At 51.2% G+C, this 17,679-nt stretch overlaps 1 protein-coding gene across 3 annotated transcripts; it reads right to left on the reverse strand.

Moving 5' to 3' along the window:
* Positions 1-8,355: 8,355 nt before the first annotated feature.
* NRSN2 (neurensin 2) lies at positions 8,356-16,706 on the reverse strand. Of its 3 annotated transcripts, none has more exons than XM_033185995.1 (4): positions 16,648-16,706; positions 14,431-14,545; positions 13,961-14,177; positions 8,356-10,012 (listed from the first exon to the last, which is right to left on the reverse strand). In XM_033185995.1, exons 3-4 carry the CDS (start codon positions 14,147-14,149, stop codon positions 9,587-9,589), a joined length of 615 nt encoding a protein of 204 aa, XP_033041886.1. In that variant the 5' UTR covers positions 14,150-14,177; positions 14,431-14,545; positions 16,648-16,706; the 3' UTR covers positions 8,356-9,586. The 3 variants fall into 3 exon arrangements, with proteins under 3 accessions (XP_033041886.1, XP_033041887.1, XP_033041888.1); XM_033185996.1 differs by lacking the exon at positions 16,648-16,706 and adding an exon at positions 15,539-15,950; XM_033185997.1 differs by lacking the exon at positions 14,431-14,545 and having other exon boundaries at positions 16,648-16,690.
* Positions 16,707-17,679: the final 973 nt, after the last annotated feature.

Below are 17,679 nucleotides of genomic sequence, written 5' to 3' on the forward strand. Positions count from 1 at the left end.
TAATTACCCTGTTTTTAGATTAGAAACCGAGGCTCAGAGAGGGTGACAAGCCTAAGGTCACCCAGCATGTCTCCAAAGCACTTAGCTCAGTGTCTGTGGAAACTCAGTGGCCAATGTGTCATGTGCTCATCTGTCTGGACCGCCCTGGGGCATCTCCAGCACTTGTGTGTACCTGGGCACACTCCATGCACATGGGCACAGGGCGGTGGGCTTTGGGTGTGTGAGTTTCTCAAAACTCTGGGGCTCCTGGTGGAGAGGTCCACGCTGAGGAGCACTAGGGTCTGGGAGGTCTTTACCCCTGGGGTCCAGGGTCTGGGCTGAGAAGGCCTTTGTCCTGTGACTGGAAGAAGAAGCTTTTGCGTGGGTATCAGGCATGATGTGGGGCAGGCCCAGCTGGCACACAACAGGGGCAGGGTGAGGCCTGAGAGGGTGAAGAATGAGGATGCACTGTGCTAGTGGGGGCATCTGCATTGGCCAATCCCTGTCTGTGCCGGCGCACACATGTGTACACACGGACACACACAGGCACACAAGTACACACACACATCTCTCATAGCCTCTTGCTCCCCCAGGCATGCTGACAACCCCTGCTCACACTGGCTGAGTCACTCTGCATGTCAAGGGCCCTCCCATTTCCCCAGCCTGCCTGGTGTCATTCAAGCTCTTAATGTGGCAATGACTGGGCTGTGTCCATCTTGCTCACCAGACATCCACAGAGACCTGTCCAGGGCCAGCACAGAGTGAGCACTCAGATTTGTATAAAAAATAAATTCACAGCACGGTGGCTCACGCCTGTAATCTCAGCACTGCAGAGGCTGAGGTGGGCAGCCATTTGAGTTTGGGCAAACCACTTCACTTCTCTGAGCTTTATCTTTTTTAACTTTTTTTTTTTTTTTTTTTTGAGACAGAGTTTCATTCTGTCACCCAGGCTGGAGTGCAATGGCGTGATCTCGGCTCACTGCAACCTCCACCTCCTGGATTCAAGTGATTCTCCTGCCTCAGCCTCCTGGGTAAGCTGGGATTACAGGTGTGAGCCACCACACACAGCTAATTTTTGTATTATTTTCAGTAGAGACAAGTTTTCACCATGTTGGCCAGGCTATCCTCCTGACCTCAGGTGATCCGCCTGCCTCAGCATCCTAAACTGCTGGGATTACAGGCGTGAGCCACAGCGCCTGGCTGCTTTATCTTTCCTTACCTAGAGTAGGTGCTCAGTAAATGTAGCTGCTAAAAAATTCAGTAGCAGAGTGAGTGCAAATGCAGTGTGTCAGTGTCTGCAGACCTCCTCCTCATCATTTACATGCCCATTGGTGTGTACATGAATGCATGTTGGTGTGCATCCAGGCATGTAATGTGCTATTCAAGAACCTGGGTGGGTCCCTCAATTTACATTTCACTGCATGTGTCTGTGAAGTCTTCAGAGACGATTTTTTTTCTCAACAAATGCACATTATTCCTGGTGTGGTGTTGTGGAGGATTTTCTGAGCACTTATCATAGACAGGAATTGGTGTGTATCTGAATAGACACGTGTGTGCTTGCCTGTGTCTGTGTGGACCTGTGTGAGGGGTTATGAGTATGACCTCCAACCTGATTAGTTCATTTGTAGAATCTGTGGGGTCATTTCTGCATCCGGGGTATTCTGGACTTGGATTACTTGGGTTCAAATTTCAACTCCACTAGCTATGCCATCTCAGACAGGATGCTTAAATACTCAGTACTGTTTGCTTTTCTGTGAATTGGAGATAATGGTAACCATCTTATGGTGGTATGAAGACTGCAAGACCTGATGTATGTGATGGACTGAGTACAGAGCCTGGCATGGACAAGCCCTTGTCTCTCACTGCCCCCGTGCCTGCGCCTGTGATAGGATATTACTTTGTTCTTCTATCACAGTACTTACCCAGGTATATTGCCATTTGCTGTCCACAGGACTGTCCTTTCCACCAGACTGTGAGTCCCTGGAGGACTGGACCCTGCCTGAGCCCTCCATCATTATAGATTATGTATTGCCTGCTAGTTCTGAACCTCCGTCTTCTCTCTTTCATAATAACAGCTGGCATTTAGGGCCCATGTCTTCGTGCCAGGTGTGTGTTAAGTGCATTAAGTCTTCAAACAATCTCAAGGGATTGGTATCCTTGTTGTTCCCATTTTGGAGACAAAAAAACCCCTGACATTCAGAGAGGTTAAGAAATTGCCCAGGTTCACACAGTGGCTTGAACACTGGCAGACAGATTCACTCTCAGCCTGCACTAGATATAAGCTGTGGGAGGAGACTGTGGGGGCAGGAATGTTGCTGAACAGAAAGAACGCCTGCCTGCCTTCCAGACTGCCCCAGCAGGCTCTCTCTCACTCCACCCCCATGAATCCCTCCCCCATCTATATGACTGTCACTGTTTTTGGCCGGGTGCAGTGGCACATGCCTCTAATCCCAGCACTTTGGGAGGCCGAGGCGGGCGGATCACCTGAGGTCAGGAGTTCGAGATTAACCATGACCAACATGGAGAAGCCCTGTGTCTACTAAAAATACAAAATTAGCAGGGGGTGGGGGGCATGGTGGTGCATGCCTGTAATCCCAGATACTCCGGAGGCTGAGGCAGGAGAATCGTTTGAACCTAGGAGGCAGAAATTGTGGTGAGCCAAGATTGCACATTGCACTCCAGCCTGGGTAACAAGAGTGAAACTCTGTGTTAGGAAAAAAAAAAAAAAAATCACTGTTTCTCTCTCTTACCCTGGGGCATCTCAGCCCCCTGCCCTGGCACAGTGTTCCCAGGGACAAGGCAGTGGCCCCAGGTCACTCCTTCTTTGGTCCAGTTGTGGGTGAGTTAGAGACACTTCTCTGAGCTAACCTAGTCCCCTGGATCAGTAGGGATGGAGAGGGCATGCTGGACTCAGCAGGAGGGAGGGAGCCTCCAGGGGGGTGTGGGGGTTGGTTGCTCAGAATCTTGGATAGAAGAGGGGTGGAGTAGAAGGTGGACCTCACTGGTCAGCCTCCTCTCCTTCCCAGATCTTCCCACCTCAGAGAGGAGAGGGAATGGTCCTTTCTTAGGTCCTTTTTGGGGTATGTTAAACCAGATCCCTGTTACTCCATCTTGACCACAGTAATTTTTTTTTTTTTGAGACAATGTCTCGCTCTGTTGCCCAGGCTGGAGTGCAGTGGCACAATCTCAGCTCACTGCAAGCTCTGCCTCCTGGGTTCAAGAGATTTTCCTGCCTCAGCTACTCGAGTAGCTGGAATTACAGGTGACTGCCACCATGCCCGGCTGATTTTTGCATTTTTAGTAGAGACAGGGTTTCACCATGTTGGCCAGGCTGGTCTCGAACTTCTGACCTCAAGTAATCTGCCCTTCTCAGCCTCCCAAAGTGCTGGGATTACAGGCGTAAGCCACCGCACCTGGCCAGCAATTGTATTTTTTGCTCTCTATTTTGAAGTAACTGTAGATTTATCGAAGAGTTACATGGACAGCACAGGGGTATCCTTCAGCCATGTCTCCTTAGTCTCCTCCAACCTGAGAGCGTTTCTTGTCCTTTCCTTGTCTTTTGTGACCTGGACACCTTTGAAGAATGCTGGTCAGATCTTTCGTAGAATGAGTCTTCTCATGATTAGGCTGAAGTTACGGATTTCGGGGAAGAATACCACCCAGGCAAAGCGCCCTTCTCACCACGTCATTTCAGAGGCTGTGATATCAACAAGACTTTCGACTAGCGGTGCCAGCCTTCATTTGGTTAAGGAGGTGTCTGACCGATTTTTCCACTGTGAAGTCACTGTTTTTGCTTTTCCACATTCTACTTGTTAGAAGCAAGTCGCTGAGCCCAGCCCACACTCAAGAGGAGAAAAATTAAACTCCATTTCCTAGATGGCAGAGCATCAAAGAACTTGTATGCATATGTTAAAACCGCCATACTAATTAATACATATTTGGAGGTAGATACTTTGAGTCTGTGCAGATATCTTGTTTCAAGACTGGTGGGGTAGTATGTGCCTGTAGTAACAGCTACTGGGGAGCATGAGGTGGGAGGATCCCATTGAGCCCAGGAGTTCCAGACCAGCCTGGACAACGTAGTAAGATCCTGTTTCTAGAAAAAAAAACCTTGTTTCTCCTTAAAGTTTCACACACTCATTTTATTGTTCATTGCTAGATGTTGCCTGCAGCGATTATTATTCTGGTGTTCTAATGATGATTTTCAATTTCTCTCAATCCTTCTACATTTACTAATTGGAATTCTTCTGTAAGAAGACTTGTCCTGGCCGGGTGTGGTGGCTCACGCCTGTAATCTCAGCACTTTGGGAGGCCGAGGCAGGTGGATCACCTGAGGTTGGGAGTTTGAGATCAGCCTGACCAACATGGAGAAACCCCATCTCCATTAAAGATACAAAATTAGCCAGGCATGGTGGTGCATGCCTATAATCTCAGCTACTCGGGAGGCTGAGGCAGGAGAATTGCTTGAACCCAGGAGATGGAGGTTGCTGTGAGCTGAGATCGTGCCATTGCACTCCAGCCTGGGCAACAAGAGTGAAACTCTGTCTCCAAAAAAAAAAGAAGTGTCCTTTCCCCGCAATTTTTTTTTAAAGAGAGATAGGGTTTTGCTTTGTTACTCAGTATGCAGGCTAAAGTGCAGTGGTGTGATCCTCCTGCCTCAGCCTCCCAAATATTAATAGCTGAGACTACAGGCATGTGCCACCATGCCCAGCTAATTTTTAATTTTTTGTAGAGATGGGGCCTTGCTATGTTGCCCTATGTTGCCCAGGCTGGTCTTGATCTCCTGGCCTGAAGTGATCCTCCTGCCTTGGCCTCCCAAAGCACTGGGATGACAGGTGTGAGTCACTGCACTCAGCCTTACTATATTTTTTTAACTAGTCCCCTACCATGAGCATTTATGTTGTTTCCAAATGTTTTCATTACAAATAATACTATAGTGTTCCAACATGTAGAGTTGAACCTATAGATCCACCTGCATAAGACGGAGAAATCAAAGGGCATATGTATTTTCTATTTTGATATTGTCAAACTGCCTGCACCATTTATTCCCCGTGTTAGCTTCCCTTATTTTTTTGAGACAGAGTCTCGCTCTGTCCCCCAAGCTGGAGTGCAATGGCGTGATCTCAGCCCACTGCAACCTCCACCTCCTGAGTTCGAGTGTCATGCCTCAGCCTCTCGAGTAGCTGGGATTACAGGCATATGCCACCATGACTGGGTAATTTTTGTACTTTTAGTAGAGATAGGGTTTCACCATATTGCCCAGGCTGGTCTCCAACTCCTGACCTCAGGTGATCTGCCCACGTTGGCCTCCCAAAGTGCTGGGATTATAGGTGTGAGCCACTCCACCTGGCCGGCATGGTTGCATTTTTTTGTTTTTTTGAGATGGAGTTTCACTCTTGTTGCCCAGGCTGGAGTGCAATGGTGCCATCTCAGCTCACCACAATCTCCGCCTCCCATGTTCAAGCGATTCTCCTGCCTCAGCCTCCCGAGTAGCTGGGATTACAGGCATGTGCCACCATGCCCGGGTAATTTTGTATTTTTAGTAGAGACGGGGTTTCTCCATGTTGGTCAGGCGGGTCTCCATGCCCGACCTCAGGTGATCCACCTGCCTCAGCCTCCCAAAGTGTTGGGATTACAGGCTTGAGCCACCGTGCCTGGCCTGGTTACAATTCTAAATAGGCTGCTCAGGGATGGCCTCACTGAGAAGGTGATGTTTGAGCAATGACTTGAAGGAATTGCCCATGTGGTCAACTGGGGAGGAGCACCCCAGCTGAGGGAACAGTGAGGCAAAGGCCCTGAGTCAAGATCCTGGCTGGAGAGGACGCAGGAACCTGGAGAGCGATGGGAGTTGGGGTTACAGAAGAAGGTGCGGGGGGAATGGAAATCAGCAAATGGTGTAAGGCCTTGGAGTCCACAGGGAGGGTTTTGGCTATTCTGAGTAAGGTGGGAGCCATGGGAAGGTTTGGAGTGGAGGAGGAACATGATCTAACTTATGTTCTAACAAGATCTGCCTGGCCGCTGTGTAGCAATTAGACTTGGGGAGTCAAGGCTTGGGGTAGGGTGGGGTTCAAACCTCAGAAGCCAGGAGACCGGGGGAAGCTGGTACTATGATCCAGATGGGAGGCAATGGTGGCTCAGACCATGGAGTCAGCCATGGGGATGTCGAAATGTAGTTGGGTAGAAGATATATTTCCAAGGTTGAGTTGACAGCACTTGCTGATGGAATGGATTCAGGGTGTGAGGAAAGAGAGGAGGTTTTGGCTGGAGCAGCCAGAAGGATGAGGCCGCTACTCTCTAAGATGTGGGTAGCATAGTAGAGGCAAGTTTTGTCGGGGAGGGGTAATAAAGAGAACAGTTTGAGATAGTTGAGTTTAAATTCAACATACAGGTGAATGCAGATGGAAACGCAAGCCTGGAGTTTAGGAAAAACTAGGTTTGAGAATAATAGCCGCCACCTCAGAGGTTGTCGTCTTGGTTAAATGAATTCCTGAATTCTGTAAGGCACTAAGAACAAGGCCCAGCCTCTGGTGAGTGCCAGAAGGGGTTAATTACTCTTCCAGGCCTGGAAAAGATCTCATGTTTGACCTCAGCCCCCTCTCCCACACCCTGGCCCTCACATTCCTTTCAGAACTAGGGGAAGTGAGTTCTCAAGGTGGCTGAGAAATCTCCTTCCCACCCAAAGACAGGAGCTCCGCACTCAGGCAATAGGCCAATCAGGCTAAGCTTTTTTTTTTTTTTTGAGACGGAGTTTCACTCTGTCGCCCAGGCTGAAGTGCAATGGTGCGATCTCGACTCACTGCAACCTCCACCACCCGGGTTCAAGCAATTCTCCTGTCTCAGTCTCCCGAGTAGCTGGGATTACAGTTGTGCACCACCACGTCCAGCTAATTGTAACTACTAAAAAGTAGCTACACGGTTTTACCATTTTGGCCAGTCTGGTCTTGAACTCCTGACCTCAGATGATTCACCCACTTCGGCCTCCTAAAGTGCTGGGATTACAGGCATGAGCCACCTCGCCTGGCCCAGCCACCACTCCCGGCTCTTGGCTGAGCATTTTTTTTTTTTTTTTTTTTTTGAGACGGAGTCTCGCCCTGTCGCCCAAGCTGGAGTGCAGTGGCCGGATCTCAGCTCACTGCAAGCTCCGCCTCCCGGGTTTACGCCATTCTCCTGCCTCAGCCTCCCGAGTAGCTGGGACTACAGGCGCCTGCCACCTCGCCCGGCTAGATTTTTGTATTTTTCAGTAGAGACGAGGTTTCACCGTGTTAGCCAGGATGGTCTCGATCTCCTGACCTCGTGATCTGCCCGTCTCGGCCTCCCAAAGTGCTGGGATTACAGGCTTAAGCCACCGCGCCCGGCCCCTTGGCTGAGCATTTAAATCCACTGCAGGACTTGGGTGGAGCTGGAGGCCATGATCCTAAGTGAAGTAACTCAGGAACGGAAATCCAGATACAGTAGGTTCTCACTTATATAAGTGGAAGCTAAGCTATGAGGATGCATAGGCATACAGAGTGATATAATGAACTTTGGGGACTGAGTCCGGGAGGTTGGGAGGGGATGAGGGATAAAAGACTGCCTATTGGGTACAGTGTACACTGCTCCGGTGATGGGTGTACTAAAATCTCAGAATCACTATGGAACTGATTCATGTAACCAAAACCCACTTGGGCCCCAAAGGCTACTGAAATAAAAAGAATTAAAAATAAAAATAAAAAGTAAATCCACCACAGGGAAGCCTTAGGCAAAGGACTCACCTCTCTGATCATCAGTTACCGCATCTGTAAAATGAAGACAATAAGGACGGGTACGGTGGCTCACCCTGTAATCCCAGCACTTTGGGAGGCTGAGGCAGGCGGATCATTTGAGGTCAGGAGTTCAAGACCAGCCTGGCCAACGTGGTGAAACCCCGTCTCCACTAAAAATACAAAAATTAGCCAGGCCTGGTGGCGTGTGCCTGTAATACCAGCTACTTGGGAGGCTGAAGCAGGAGAATCTCTTGAACCCGGGAGGCGGAGGTTGCAGTGAGCCGAGATCTCTCCGCTGCATTCCAGCCTGGGCCACAGAGCAAGACATCTCAAAAAAAAAAAAAGAAAAAAAAGGCCGGGCGCGGTGGCTCACACCTGTAATCCCAGCACTTTGGGAGGCCAAGGCGGGTGGATCATGAGGTCAAGAGATTGAGACCATCCTGGCTAACACGGTAAAACCCCGTCTCTACTTAAAAAAGAAAAAAAAAGAAGAAGGAGACCAGTTCTTTTCTCAACAGGTTATTCTGAGGAGCAAATGAGAAATAATGGGTCGTGCCCAGCACACAGTAGGTGCTCTTAAGAGCCTGTCTTTCTCCTCCCCACACCCCAGTGGCCAGGGAGAAAGGAAACAAAGTCAGTATCCATCCCAACTGTTTATTGAAAGGGAAGGTGGGATGGAAGGGGTGCAGGATGAGGAGGGGGCGTGAGGCACAAGGACAGTAGAGTGTGCCCTGGTGCGGGCGGCCTGAGGATTCCCCAGGAGGCCTTCAGGCTGGTGGAGACTGAAGGTAAGTTAGGGAGGGGAGTGGGCGAGAGCCTTGTGTACTGCTCTCCAGCCGTATCGGAGCTCCCTCTAGTGGTACAGAAGAGAGATGACGCCTCCGGCTGGCGAGGGAGGGGCTGGTGCCTCTGAGAGGGCACATTTATTATCAGGGTCACGGCCAAGGCTTGTGGGCTTGATTTCTAGATAGGTGGACTTTGAGGGGCAAAGACAACCTGCCCCTACCCCCTACCCCCTGCTCTTAGAGGCCATTTAAATTCGTATCCAAAGAATATCCAGAGCCACCTGGGAACATCAGGCCTCTGGCTAGTCTTTCTGGGCCAAACCCGTCCAGGACACTCCGGGAACCAGGAAGGTGTGGGGCTGGCTCTGCCCCACCTGTAGCACAAGAGCTGGACCAGGAGGAGGCTGAAGATGTGTTTCTAGTTCCTGCATGCTGCTTTGTTGTGTGACCTTGGACACTGTCACCTCCAGCCTCCTTCACCCACCTCACCTATCAACTGGGGCTAGTAATTGCCTATGGTGGGTGGGCTGGGGGGCTCTGATGCCAAAATGCAGGTAGAAGACACACTGTGAGAGGCATACATCTTCATACATCCTGCAGGGAAAGTCCAAGTGAGCATCTGGGACCCATTCGAGCTGAATGACCCCCACCCCTTCATCTGTGTCTATGGAGGGCAGTGCGTGTCCTCAGCCTGGCAAGAAGAGGAATCTGATCCAAAGCCCTCATGGCAGAGAGGCAGGAGCTGATCGTTTGAAAGGACAAGGGGCTTGCCCAAGGTCATGCAGAGGAAGGAGTGGGGACGGGTTGAAGGAGATGTTTTCTGCCCCTAAGGGCCTTGGGAAGAGGGTGTGGGTAGGAAGTTTTGGGAAGACTTGAGGAAGGTTGGCATCTTGGAAGAGCTGGGGCCCCAACCTTGGGGAGGGAGCACTGGGATTTGAGTGCCAGACTTGACCTGGATTTGGGCTCTAAAAGGACCCTGCTAAAAGGGAGAAGTCGGGGAAACACTGAGAGGGGATTGTGGTGAGAAGGGGGAAGGATCCAGGATCCACATCTGGCTCCTCCTTAGACCATGTGGGCAGCTCAGGAGTCCCTCTTGGGCTGGATAGTCTGCACAGAAGATTGCCCAAAGGGGCTGGCGGGTGGCGAGAACCATGGCTGGCCACTGGCATTGCGGAAGATGGGGGACAGCTGCTGCTCTGGCTCATCCCCGAAGACCTCCACGTGGCTGTCGGCTTCGGGGTCCAAGGGCTCTGCCTTGGTGTCCTGGCTCAGCCAGCCTGTCATGGCCCAGAAGAGGCAGATGGCGAGCAGAACCCCAGCCGCCACACAGAGCGCTGTGCCTGCCAGGCGACAGGTGCCCAGGGCCTGGTTGTAGTCGGCTGCCCGCTGATCCAACACCAGGAACTCACCCTCACCGATGCCCTCCAGCTTGGGGGGCACTGCATAGCCAGTGGTCAGAGCCGCCACACCCAGCAGCAGAAGCAGGGTCCCCGAGGACAGGCTGATCTGGGGAGAAGCAGACAGACCAGGAAGCAGTCAGGGTCCGCCAGGGGCCTCTGACCAAGGGATCTCCTTGGATCCTCACCAGACTTAAGGGTGACCACTCTATCCATCCTTAGGAGATTGGAATCACAGAGCACACTGCTGGGGTCTAACTGAAAGGAGGCATAAACTGTCATGTTCTATTTGGAATCCTGAGGCCTCTTAATTTCCTGCCCAGCTCCCACCTAGCAGTGGGTTTCTCCGGCCAACCCTGCATTTCCCTCCATCCTAATTCATCTCCTTGTGCTTTCTACCTTCCCTGTCTCTACTAGGTTGACTCCTATGCACCATTAGATCTCATCTCAAACCTCACCTCCTCCATTAGATCTCATCTCAAACCTCACCTCCTCAGGGAGGAGATCCCTGGACTGAGTTGGGTCCCTTGCTTTACTCTGGGAAAACTCTGTGCCTATTCATTCTTCAATACACTTACCATTGAACACACTTGGACATGTATTTTGGTTGCCATGTAAGTGATGTCTGCCTCTCCCGCAGTACTGAGAGCCCCATGAGAGCAGAAACTGTGCCTGTTTTGGCTCACTAGGAGTCTTCTGTGCCTAGCACGTGCTGGTACAGAGCAAAGGCTGAATAAATGTTTGCTGAATGACTAAATAAACCACAGCTAAAAGAGTTCCTCAAGGACAGGGACCTCGTGTCTTAAATTCTGTGTTCCCAAGAGCCTAGCACAGTGCCTGGCAATAAGATGCTTAAAAATTTTAAATACACACTAACCTTTCCTTGGAAGTCTTCCTTGATCATTTCCTCTCCTCGTGTTCTCTTTTTTTTTTTTTGAGACAGAGTCTCGCTCTGTTGCCCAGGCTGGACTGCAGTGGCCAGATCTCAGCTCACTGCAAGCTCCACCTCCCGGGTTTTTTACGCCATTCTCCTGCCTCAGCCTCCCGAGTAGCTGGGACTACAGGCGGCCGCCACCTCGCCCGGCTAGTTTTTTGTATTTTTTTTTTAGTAGAGACAGGGTTTCACCGTGTTAGCCAGGATGGTCTCGATCTCCTGACCTTGTGATCCGCCCGTCTCGGCCTCCCAAAGTGCTGAGATTACAGGCTTGAGCCACCGCGCCCGGCCTCTCCTCGTGTTCTCTACAGACCTGACCTGAATTTATGTAAGTTGGTCTCTCTGCACAAGTTGGCACCTTACCTCCTCACTAGAGTGAAGTCCTTTGAAAGCAGAAGGAGGGACCCTCTGCCTCAGTCTCCCGAGAGTATTTAGCAAAGAGCTATGCCCATAGCAGGGACTCAGCACATTGCCACCTCTGCACCTTGACCCATTGGTGCACCCTGGCCGACTAGTCTCCTTGGCTGTTACAGACATCAATTCTTCACATTTTTTTTGCTGCCCTGGCAAGGTACTCCAGTCTACCACTGGGAAACCACAGTAAGATTTAAGTGAGATGAATCTCACTTCCTACCAGTCAGCATAGTCCATCTCTTAACCATAGTAATTAGTTCAAGGCTGGCAAGTGACCCAATGAGAGCCAATGCAATGCTTGTTGGGACTTCTGGAAATGAAAAGCATTGTTTCTTATAAATGGTGTTTTTTTTTTTTTTTTGAGACAGAGTCTCGCTCTGTTGCCCAGGCTGGACTGCAGTGGCCAGATCTCAGCTCACTGCAAGCTCCGCCTCCCGGGTTTTTTACGCCATTCTCCTGCCTCAGCCTCCCGAGTAGCTGGGACTACAGGCGCCCGCCATCTCGCCCGGCTAATTTTTTGTATTTTTTTAGTAGAGACGGGGTTTCACCGTGTTAGCCAGGATGGTCTCGATCTCCTGACCTCGTGATCCGCCCGTCTCGGCCTCCCAAAGTGCTGGGATTACAGGCTTGAGCCACCGCGCCCGGCCTAAATGGTGTTTTAAATTTCTGGCTATCCTGAATCTTTTACCTCTCCATATAAACTATAGAGTCAGTTTGTTGATGTCCACAAAATAACTTGCTGGGGTTTTGATTGGCATTGCATTGAATCAAAGATCAGGTTGGGAAGAACTAACATCTTGACAATATTGACTATTCCAATCCACGGACATGAACTATTTCTCCATTTATTTAGTTATTTGATATCTTTTGAGTTTTATAGTTCTTTTCATATTGCAGATATTTTGTTAGATTTACACCTAAGTATTTCTCTCTTTTTTGGTGCTAAGGTAAATGGTAATAAGTTTTTAATATATTGCTATTTTGCTTTCTCTCTTCCTTTTTTCTCTCTTTCTTTTCTTTTTTTTTTTTTCTTAACAGAGTCTCACTCTGTTGCCCAGGCTGGAGTGCAGTGGCACAATCATGGCTCACTGCAGCCTCTACCTCCTGGGTGCAAGCGATCCTCCTGGCTCAGCCTCTTGAGTAGTTGGCATCACAGGCCCGCGCCACTACATCCGGCTAATTTTTTATTTTTAGTAGAGATGAAGTCTCACTATGTTGCCCAGGCTGATCTTGAATTCCTGGGCTGCTTGCAATCCTCCCGCCTCAGCCTCTCAAAGTGCTGGGATTATAGGTGTGAGCTAGTACCCCTGGCCATTTTTCTTTTTCTTTTTTGAGACAGAATTTCACTCTTGTTGCACAGGCTGGAGTGCAATGGCACAATCTCTGCTCACTGCAACCGCTGTCTCCCGGGTTCTAGTGAATCTCCTGCCTCAGCCTCCAGAGTAGCTGGGATTACAGGCACCCATCACCACCCAGCTAATTTTTGCATTTCTAGTAGAGATGAGGTTTCACCACGTTGGCTAGGCTGGTCTTGAACTCCTGACCTCAGGTGATCCACCCACCTTGGCCTCCCAAAGTGATGGGATTATAGGCTATTTTCTTTTCTGAAGGAAATACCACAGGACATGCTGACTTCCCTTAGATGGTGTGGAGTGAAGATCTGAGGGTCCACACAGTAGTGGCCATTTGGGGAGCATGGGAGAGTCTGAAGCTAACAGGCTACCAGGGTGGGGGCACCATGAGGAGGCTGAAGACTAAGAAAACTTGCAAAGTCCGTGGTATAAAGGGTTGAACTACTGGATCAAACTTTGCCTGAAAGTATGCAACCTTGGGTCTCTTCTAAAAAATGAGCAACATTTTCCCATCTTCTTCTTCTTTTTTTTTTTTTTGAGACAGAGTCTTGCTCTGTCACCCAGTTGGAGTGCAATGGTGTGATCTTGGCTCACTGCAACCTCTGCCTCCTGGGTTCAAGTGATTCTCCTGCCTCAGCTTCCAAAGTAACTGGGATTACAGGCGCCTGCCACCATGCCCAGCTCATTTTTTTTTTCTTTTTTTTTTTTTAGAGGGAGTTTTGCTCTTTCGCCCAGGCTGGAGTGCAATGGCTAGATCTCAGCTCATTGCAACTTCTGCCGTCCGGTTTCAGGCGATTCTCCTGCCTCAGCCTCCTGAGTAGCTGGGATTACAGGCACCCGCCACCACGCCTGGCTAATTGTTGTATTTTTAGTAGAGACAGGGTTTCACCATGTTGGCAAGGCTGGTCTCGAATTCATGACCTCGAGATTCGCCAGCCTCAGCCTCCCAAAGTGCTGGGATTACAGGCGTGAGCTACTGCACCCAGCCCATTTTTGTATTTTTAGTAGAGACAGGGTTTTGCTATGTTGCCAGGGCTGCTGTTGAACTCTAGACCTCAGGTGATCTGCCCACCTCAGCCTCCCAAAGTACTGAGATTACAGGCATGAGCCACTGCACCTGTAATTATTTACATACAATAAATATGTAAATAATTATGTAAATAATTTGCATGTAAATACAAATACAATGAAGGCTCCCTTCATTATTTAAACCCATTTGAATTGGATTTTCTGTTGCTTGAATGTGCAAGACTCCTAACTACTAGGCTATCTCTTCTTTTTTCCTCTGGGCCTCAAATTCAGACTCATTTCCTCCATCAAGGCAGAGGAATCACAGGAGTTGCTCATCTGGCCTTACCTTCCAACACAGTGAGGGCCAGGGCCGGCGGGAGCACAGGACCGGAGGTCCCTCAGGGTCATCGCTGAGAGCAGTGCCTGCACAGTCCTCATAGAAGAGGTGCAGGTAGGAGCGGACCCCATACCACTTGCCATCCTCCACGTTGGGGCCGCGGCTGCAGCTGCAGGAACGATTGCAGCTCGGCATCATGGATCCTTGTGGAGCAGGTAAGGTGCAGCTGACAGAGGGAGGGATTAGTGGGAGCTGCTCATGGTGACCTTCATAAGCCCCCCCAAATCTTTATGCCCCACCCGCTTCTCCTCCCACTTGAGACACCCTACACTCATAGCACAGTCTGGCCTTTTGGAATCCCAGCCTGTCCTTCCCCAAGCACAACGCGAATGAGCCAATGCACTGAAGGGCTTAGCCCAGTGCCTGGCAACTGGAGGTGTCAATAAATGTGCATGTTTACCCTGGAGGCCACCCAGTACCTGGGACTGTGGGCTCTGGAGCCTAACCACTTGGACTGGAGTCGTGGACACACTGCTTCCTGGATGTGTGACCTTAGATAAGTGCTTCCACCTTTCTGAGTCTCAGTTTCCTCATCTGTAAAACAGACCTAATAATCATACTTGTTTCATACAGTTATTGTGTCTGATGCTGAGAAATGGTAGCTGTTGTGATTAGTACTGTACTTTTTTTGTTATTACTTCCATCTTGAACTTTTTAGGCTCCACGTCTGGAGTGAGAGCACCTCATCCTCCACTCTCCTTCAGACCGCCTCCTGGGGGGTAATTGTCATGGCTGACACTTGGGCTGGAGTTCCCAAGCTGCAAGGCTATAAAATGTCCTCCCCAGGACTGCCCCTGAAAGCCTCCAGATTCCAGTGAATTTTGACTCCACAGGAAGTGAAAGTCAGGGGCCCTCAGGATTAGAGGCTTTTAGGCTTAAGGGCTGTTAGATTTCCAGAGAAATCTATCAAATAACCCCTCCCTTTTTTTTCACAAAAGTGGACACAGATCTTGGGAATGGAAGGTACTTGTGTATCCATATACAGGTTTGGCCCAAACCAAAGCCAGGAGGTGCTGGGGGAGGACTGGGCTTCTACCCCAGTCTCCATGATTGCCCTCAGCCTTAATTAGCAGCATCCTACAAAATGAAACAATGTGCTTGTTCCAAAGGGTAAGATAAAGGTCCTGACAGTGGCTCTCACTTCCAATCAGATGTGGTCCTCAAATCCCTGCATAGAGAAACTCACCGAAACAGCTCAGAGAAACACGCAGACACATGCTCACAAAGCATACTGAGACATAACTAGATAGGTACGACATACACACACACACACACACACACACACACACACCACACACGGTTGGAGGTTCTGCTTGGAGCACACGGCACACAAGATTGCTGTCAAGAAAGCCTGTCCATAAATAGTGGCTTTACACCCTCCTCACTTACAATTCAGGGAAAAGAAGAGCGGGGAAGAAAAGGAGGAAAAACAACAACAACAACAGCCATGACAGAGAAAGGGAAAAGGCAGACACTAAAAGCGACAGACCCTCGGAGGAGGGCGAGAGGTCTGGAAGGAGGGCTCACCGGAGGAGGTGGGCGGGGCGGGCTGTGAGGAGGGGTGCGGCCAGCGCTGTACCCGCCCCGAGGCGCTGGGGAGGTCCAGGTGGGGAGAATAAATGGAGCCTGGGGGACTGTAGGAGCCTCAGTGCGGAGACCATTATTAAAGACCGCAGGTGAGGAGGTGTGGAGGGGGCTTCGGGACTGTTGGCTTGGGTCGACTCCTCCCCTCCAATTCACCGCTTCCCCTACTCCAAATAGATGTAATCACTCAGTCCTGCTGGTACTGGAGAAGGAAGGTGACCTTGACGGTGCCTCCCCCTCGGCCTGGCCCCTCCCCCTCGCGTTTTAGGGTTGCACGGAGTAGGTCTAGCTGGCGGGGGGCGGGGCGCAGGTAACCGGGACGAGGGTTGCCATGGGAACCGCTAGGGAGGTGTCCCTAGCCGGGAGCCAGGAGGAGCTTGGTGGGAAGGGAGCGGGAAGAGGAGGGGGCTGCGTTGTCCGACATGGGGAGACGGTGGCGGAGGGAGGAGGCGAGGGGTGGGAGGCATAGGCAAAGGTGACAGGAGCCAGGGGCCGAAGATGGATGGAATCTGTTGCCTCTGCACGGCCTCATTCAGTTCTCCTTCCCAGACCCTCAGACTCTCCCACTACAGCGTCCAGCGCTGCCCAGGCGGGGGAGAAGGGCGTCCTCCCGAAGGGGGAGGAGTGGGGGTGTTGGTCGGGGAAATCAGGCCATTTCCCCCCTCCCCTTCTCCACCTGCACCCGCACCACTCTTTCTGACAGGACCATCGATCCCCTGGTCCACACTCACTGCGTCCTTTTCCCTAGAGAGAAACTGAGGCAGAGACGGGTAGGAATGGGTTTTTGGTTTGAAGTGTTGGTGGGGGTGGGGGGTGTCCTTTGAAGTCTCTGCCCAGCCTATCAACCCTGAGGTGTCCAGGGGCGATGGAGCTGGTGCTATCTCTGCCCCTTGCTACTTCCCTGGGACCCCCACCTCCCAAACCCGAGGCTCAGGCGCAGCGGTCCTGTCCCAAGCGGGACACAGCCTGGGCTGAGGATGCAGGCAGAGCGCGGGGATTCTCCAGGGGATGGGGCTGGGGTCTGGTCGCGCGTAGAGCAGGGCTAAGCTCACCTCTCTGCCTGCAGTCTCCGCCGAGCAAGCCGGAGCCGGAGCGGGAGCCTAGCAAAAGCGGGTTCGGTTCGCGCCTGCGCCGCAGTTCGGGGCGGGGGTGACATGGGGGCGGGGGAGGGGGGCGCCGGCCCATCTCAGGGACTGGTTCTGCAGATAGCGGCCCGCTGCAGCTCCCCCAGCTCCTGTCCCCTTCCAGAGTTCCCTTCTCGCTCCGACACCCCAGGTCCCTCACAGAGACCCCTCGGACTCCCTGGGTCCCAACCCCTCATGCAGTCCCTCAAACTCCTTACCGAAGCTCCCATCACTCCCGCAGTTCCCCACCCCTTTCATGGAAGACCCATCCCCTCACTGAGCCTTCGTCTCCTCGCTGTACCGTCAGTCCCTTCTCTAGGTCTCCATTCCCCTTATGGAGCCCCCACCCCAGTATATAAACCGGCATCTCCTCGCTGAGCCCCTGCCCTCTTCACAGGTTCCCAACTCTCTCTGGGCTCCACTTGCCTTGGGAGCCCCTAATCTCTCTGAAGTCCTCACTTCTCACTCAGTCCCCATCCTTTCTTTCTCTTTTCCTGTTTGAGTCCCTACCCCTCCCTGGTACAGGATCAGCCCTTGTACCTTGAGAAGGGAGTTTGGGTGGAGGACTAGGGGCTAGCCCCAGTTCTGCCCTGGGCAATGTGTGCCCACTGCCCATCTCCCTGGAGAGCCAGCCTGTGCCAGTCAGTTGCATCTACTTCACGTCCTGTCATGAGCTGTCAGCTTTGGTTTTGTCCCACATTTGCTGTGTGATCTTGGCAAAGTCATTGTGCCCCTCCAACCATCATCAGGCACCCTTGCACAAACATGCCTTCGTGTCTTGAGCATCCATTCTGTTTCTCCTTGTGCTAGGGGCTGGGGACACACAGATGAATGAGCTCTGCAAGATAGGGCCACATCTTCCTTTTTAGCTTTTCTTTTTCTTTTTAAAAAAATTTTTTTAATCTGTTGCCCAGGCTGGAGTACAGTGGCATGATCACAGCTCACTGCAGCCTTGATATC

This window comes from Trachypithecus francoisi, unplaced genomic scaffold (assembly GCF_009764315.1).
Source record: "Trachypithecus francoisi isolate TF-2019V2 unplaced genomic scaffold, Tfra_2.0 Lachesis_group21, whole genome shotgun sequence".
Taxonomy (NCBI): domain Eukaryota; kingdom Metazoa; phylum Chordata; class Mammalia; order Primates; family Cercopithecidae; genus Trachypithecus; species Trachypithecus francoisi.